The sequence below is a fragment of the Euphorbia lathyris genome, chromosome 3, assembly GCF_963576675.1.
Source record: "Euphorbia lathyris chromosome 3, ddEupLath1.1, whole genome shotgun sequence".
NCBI lineage: Eukaryota > Viridiplantae > Streptophyta > Magnoliopsida > Malpighiales > Euphorbiaceae > Euphorbia > Euphorbia lathyris.
Window position 1 is genome coordinate 41,429,398 of NC_088912.1, and position 6,328 is coordinate 41,435,725.

At 36.9% G+C, this 6,328-nt stretch overlaps 1 protein-coding gene across 1 annotated transcript; it reads right to left on the bottom strand.

The window, feature by feature from the left end:
* Nucleotides 1-5,512, bottom strand: LOC136222212 (P-loop NTPase domain-containing protein LPA1 homolog 1). Its single transcript, XM_066009767.1, has 8 exons — nucleotides 5,216-5,512; nucleotides 4,869-5,017; nucleotides 3,559-3,818; nucleotides 2,447-2,528; nucleotides 1,887-2,309; nucleotides 1,074-1,811; nucleotides 783-893; nucleotides 1-578 (listed from the first exon to the last, which is right to left on the bottom strand). Exons 2-8 carry the CDS (start codon nucleotides 5,013-5,015, stop codon nucleotides 201-203), a joined length of 2,139 nt encoding a protein of 712 aa, XP_065865839.1. The 5' UTR covers nucleotides 5,016-5,017; nucleotides 5,216-5,512; the 3' UTR covers nucleotides 1-200.
* Between the last annotated feature and the right edge of the window lie 816 nt (nucleotides 5,513-6,328).

The following is a 6,328-nucleotide window of genomic DNA, read 5'->3' on the forward strand; positions in this document are numbered from 1 at the left end:
CACTGTGCAAGGTCCGATTCGACCGTTTTTCCATTCTGATTGACCCAGAAAACATAAAATACAAAGCCCTTCCAAGCAAATGTTGTGCGCATAGCCACAGAACACCATGCACGGGTAGCCACATTTAGCCTCAACTACAAGTTACAAAAGGTAAAGATAATTTGAGTGAGAAAACAAGTTAGCCAAAAAAACTGTTTCTTCTACCTCTCTGGAGCTCCTGAGGAAATTGGGTCACTAACTACAGAACCATGTTTTCCAATGGCTGGAATGCTGAGGGAACGTTTTCTCATTTTCGCATTGCTCGAGTTTGAAATTCTTCTCTCACCCTTTTCCACAATCGGATTTAAGTAAGTGCATAATGGATCACCCAGTGGCTCACTTCTTGTTCTAAGAAAACGGTCTAGATTCTTCATGTACTTGTCTCCTTTCAAGGGGCTAGAAAGGCCCCTCAAAATCGGGGGCACCCTGTCTTTGGATTCATCGTCATCAGACCAATACCCATTCTCCTGCACATCCAACATTGCTAGATCATCGTATTCTTCATCGGACTTTGTGGACTCCTCATCAACTGAACCGACCTGTTCACAAAATCCAAGTCAGAAGTAGAATTAATATCAAGTTCAAGTGAAAATTACTCTTGTTCTTGAGTTTTTGCATAATGCAAGAAACTCTCAGATTCTAATCAATCTTACGAGCCTATTGTAATGCTAAATAATGCAACAAATTTACACATACTAATAAACCTCATCATGAGCCATTTGATATAACATCCGAACTCCTACCTCTTCATGTGCATGTTCATCACCATCATCACTAAAATCCTCATCGCTGTCTAACTCTGGTGGATCATCAGCTTCTTCATCACTGCCATGCACTGAATGTTCTTCCTTGAGCTGAAGAGACAAGCCAACCACAAAACAAAAAAGAAAATAACTCTCAAAATATCAGAAAATAAGAGGTCCATTACGGGTGAACCATAGTGTTAACTTATGATGAAGTTTTAGTATTATAACTACTGCTTAGATTTAAAAGAGCTTAGTATAAAATAACAATAACAATAATGTGAAAAGTACCTCCTTTGCAGGTCCTTCAGAATTCCTAGGCGAGCTGCAACAAGAAGAATGATATTTACTTCCAGTATCAGTCCATTCCGCCCTGGACTCATCGATGCTTCCAGCATGACTCGTACCCCCATCAGTTGGCCAAGCACTGATACCGAAGTGACCGAACTGAAGATTAACAGGTTCAGCTTTACCAATCTTCAACGGTCCATACATAGGGATCCCTATTTCATTGTCAGTTCCATTACCCAGGGAAGGCTTCCCACTACTACCCACAGGTCCAACAGGCCAAGCCTTTGCCACAGACCCATCAGTGTTGACAAGGGCCATAAGATGCCTAGAAGAACCTTTCCTCTGAATTAGCTGAAACATTCCTTTCGAGCTCAATGAATTGGCAGCACACTGGTTTCTATACTCCTCCTCAACAACCTCAACAGTGTTTGTGGTAGGATCATAAAGTGACTCGCCTGCCTCACGCCTGCGAAGACAGCTGAAAACTGTTGCATGGATGGAGGCTACACTCCTGTCTACATTTGTATTGTTGATTTTAGGGACAAGATGTTTATCAGCCCGTTTGCAAAGATAATCTTGGATTGTTCTGATGTTTCTGATATATTTGACATATTTATTTTTAGCTGGATCCAATGTCATATACTTTGCACGTACAGCAAATCGCTCCAAATGTTTGTCTTCATTCGTAATATATATCATGAATGGTATGATTGAAGGATGTTTCTTCATAAGTCCCATCTGGATTAAAATTGAGAAAATGCTTAAAGACTTGAAAGGCATCTATTGAATAGAATACTAATGGAATTTACTTACCACAAAATTAAGACTCAAGTGAACTCCCTCAACAACCACTGATTCTTTCCTCTCTTCCCATGCAGTTATTAGACGATCAAGACTGTCAATCACCATCTCACTTTGTGCCTTGAATCCTTCAACTGCCATTTGTTTCGGGCTAATAAATTCGGAAGTTCCCAAACCCATATCTAGGACTTGCTTTTCAGACCTCAGAGCAGAACCATCAGATAGATCATCCTTAGAAAGTGACTTTCCAATACCAGCCAACTTTTTTGCTTTTCTTCTAGCCTTTGCTTCACCAACTGCCTCAGGATCCAAAAACTCCCCTGCATGGTATGTTGAAGACCAGAGTAAAGGATTTTGCTTCTCATCAACAAAACTCCTCATCATGTGCCGAATAGAATCAGTAGATATTACTGTTGTAATTCCTAGTCTGCTACCCTGCATGAAAAACACAGAACACTCTAGTTATGCAAATAGTGAGAGGGCTAAGCTAAGATATAACAAAGGAGCAAACATATGTGCTTTCTACATCATAATTTCAATCAAGGTCAACTTTTTACTCGATGGAGTCATACCAGCAATGCAGATAAAGTAGATTTCCCACAGCCACTAGTGCCACACAACAGAACGGTTACAGATTCCTTTCTTTCTCTGATTCTACAAGAAAAAAAACAGAATCTCATAGAACACAAGAGTTCATAAAATCTGCATTACTTCAAATGTATCTTCATGTAGGTAAGAAAATAATATAAAGCAAATCATGCTAACAAATTTCAGAGTGATAGCATATCAGATTAAACAGCCAATCAGAGCAAACAACCTCCTCGGACATAGTACTTATCCTCATTATATGCTGTCTAAGGGGAAAAAAAAAAAGCAAAAAGAATTGTTCTACATTGAAAAAGCTTCATTTAAGCTTTTGACACCTCTGTGCTTAATGATCTTCAGTAAACACCGCAGGAGAAAAATTTATATACAGAAGATACTCAAGCCTCCTTTAAAAGGAAGAACCAGGTTCAAGATATACCAGTTTATTTAAAACTTAATAGAAAAGAAAAAGAAAAAAAAAACATGTAGAACCATCTCTGATAGCAGTAAAAGATCACAAACTTTCAGAAGATCTTTGTAAAAAGAAATAGATATTGAAGGCAACATATTAGCTACATAAGGAGATTATTGATTTGGCTTAGAGAGACCTCTTGCAAGACACTACCAAGATTACCAACTACTCGAACAGACTCCAGGTTTCAGAAAAAAGACACGGAAAAAGATAACCACACAAACAGCTTAGAAATGGAGGTTCCAATGACATCTGCTTGTAAAAGAGTTCTTATTTCAGTTTCTTCAACTGTACACTAAAAGAGGGGTTTTTTTAATCCTTAATGTGTATTATTTCTCACCTCGTGTGTACAAAGATCAAATAACTTGTAGCATATTGAACTCAAGTCGACTACTACAAAAAATGTAGGGGTTTTCTCTCCTTAATGCGTATTATCATTCTCACCTCGTGAAAACAAAGATCAAATAACTTGTAGCATATCAAACTCAAGTCAACTACTAAAAAAAATTGCTAGGATATGTAAGACAATTGAATAGTAGCACAAGCAGGTCACGATACTAACCCTCTGCTAAATGAGTATGGATTACAAATATTATTTAGTGAAGGTATAAGATAACTTTTATCTACCTGCATGCTAAAACAAAGTCTGCCCTCTGGTTAGGACCCACATACTTGTATTCGGTCAGAGAATCACAAACAACATTTAGGAAAGTTTCTCTTCTAACAATCACAGTAGTACGCCTTTTGTACAGCTCAAATGATAGACTCCTATAATCCTTCCATTCCTTTCGCTTTGAAACATCAACACCACTAACCACCACGTCTTTTAGAAGTGGAGCATCAGTTAAAGATTGACTTCTCATCTGTTCAAAAACCCTTTGGCTAACCTGACAAGGAAAGAAAGAGTATAATCAGCATAATTGTCCACTTCCTTTAGTAATCATGACAACCAACCAGTCAACAGGAATATCAAAGTTAAATCACGAAAATTATGAAATTACTAATAATTCCATGCCGAAAATAAACTAGTGAAACTAAAAGAAAGCAAACAACAGAGAAACCATATAGGGAAACTACGATTAGCATAAATCAACTTGGGGTATTGGGTAAAGAAAAGGCACCATCAATGCAGAATATACCAAAACGCCTAAATTTTACAAATGCTATCAAGACTTCATGCATTATGGAGAACAAAAATAGGCAGGGACTTTGTAAGATTTCCAATCTGTGAAACAACTAGCTCTGATGTATCAACTATCAACAGATAAACAGAAGTCGTAGAAACTCCCAATAATGCCATTTCCAATTACTAAAACTACACAACAAAGGTTAGAAATTTGATTGGAAACACAGAGTCTTCGAAGCAAGGCAATATGCAAATTTCATAACAAAATCTAGTTCCAAAATGGTTTAACGCTTCTGTAAAGCACATATAATAGCCTCCGTGTATAATCAAAGACAAAACCAGTAGAGGTCGATGAAATATGGATCCATTAAACTAAGTCAGATTATGAAACAAACAAAATCAGTGGCCCACTCAAGGAAAGATTATTCGAAAAGGAAGCAGATTATAACATGGTTGAGAAAATATCTTCTGTTTTATAAATGACAGCGTTTAATTGAGCAACATATTTTTCTTTTATATACACGTATAAGTTAAAGAGAAGCTAAAACTCAGGACTTTCAACAAACACATGGCAGTACAGATCCACCAACCCAACGGGTGCACAGATCTTAAAATTATCATTATAAGTAATCATAACCACGCCCAAGTAAGAAATCAATCTACAATTTGCAGCAAAAATGCAGCCAATCAGTGAACAATAAAAATGGAGTAACATTTTAAATTTCCAAGGTAATATCTCAATTTCCTAACAAATAAAAAAAAAGTGAAAAACCGAGCAGAACATGAAGATTATTAAGATATAATATTCTACCTTAAAAGCATGACGAGCTTTACATCCCATGAGTTGCAGAGTGCTCTGCAAAACCGGACGCGTATATCGGAAAGACTCTTTCCCTTTCTCACTCTTCTCCTTCTCATCCACAACTACTATGTACAACAATTTCGATACCTCCGCCATCCCTAAATCAACCGCAACAAGCAAAATCAAATTCCTTACAATATAATTAAAAAACGAAATAACAAATTATTACAGAAAAACGCGCATTACAAACGAATCCAACAAACTAAACGATAAGTAACAGAAATTCGCAAGAGAAATAATCGAACAACAATGTAGATGCAGCAATGCAAGGGATAGAGACGGAGGATTTTTCGGACCTGAGTATGTACAAAATGAAAAGAGGAAGAAGATCTCCGGCCAAAGAAGAATATGAGGAGAGAATGAAGGTACACCACACCAAGACTAATAAAATCAAACAGGTTGCGATTTATAGAAATGAAGGAGCGTTACGATCCGCCATGTTAACAATGTTTTTTTGCAGGATCTCGCCATTTCTTCTCCCTTGTGTCACCTGTCTTCCACGCATCGATAGAAGAAAGCCTCCACGAGTCTTTTTAATACGAACTTCCTCTCACTAAAATACCGCTCTCTAATTTTTCTCTCTCTAACAGTTTAATTGAAGTGACGAATTTGGGCTTCAATTTACACGGAAATTGCAGCGGTGGATTTCTTGTTTAATAGAAGGGGATGAGGCGCGGATACCAATGAGTGGCAGGGTTTGTAATTATATCATCTAATGCGGGTTGAAGTTGTAAAGGTGGGTGAGAAAAAAAAACAGCTCTGTCTTTTGGTTTTTTTTTTTTTTTTAGAAAAGAAAAAGAAAAACGAATAACAACAAACTACCCAGGAATTAGCCTAGGAAAGCTAACCCCAATCCTATCTTCTAAGAGAAGATGAGAGATGAAACTAGGGGAAACAGGAAGGGTAGTAACGCCTAACGTCCCTTCATAAGGACAAAACAATATAAAGAGTAAAGATAAATATTTATGTCTAAGAATTTTAGGTTATTATTAAAAGAAAAATAAAATAAAAGGGTTAATTACTGTAGTTTCATTGGTATATATATATTTTTTTACAAACACAATCTTGTATCGTTACTAAAATCAAAATAAACTGATAGAATCTGTTAAGTAGATGACGTGACGGAAAAATATTTTAGAAAAAAAACATAACTTTTAACTTCAAATTTTTTTCTTCTTTTTTTTTACAATTTTTTTTAGATTTCAGTATTTTCTGAAATTTCCCGACATTTACAATGTTGGGAATTTCAACATTCTAAATACCAAAAAAATTTAGGATTAACGCTAGGAATGTAAATGGGGCGGGGATTATCTGTCCCCGATGGGGACACGTAATTTCCGCCCCGTTTTATTATGGGGCGGGGACTGAGACTAATATGTGTCCCGTTGGCGGGGATGGGAAAGGGTATC

Bases quoted from the DNA above. Each gene is read 5' to 3' on its own strand.
- LOC136222212 (XM_066009767.1), bottom strand. From the start codon at position 5,015: ATGGCGGAGGTATCGAAATTGTTGTACATAGTAGTTGTGGATGAGAAG. The intron at 3,819-4,868 runs GTAGAATATTAT...TTTCCTTGTCAG, and splicing joins AAGCTCGTCATGCTTTTAAG to GTTAGCCAAAGGGTTTTTGA. The intron at 2,310-2,446 runs GTATGACTCCAT...TTTTTCATGCAG, and splicing joins CTACTTTATCTGCATTGCTG to GGTAGCAGACTAGGAATTAC.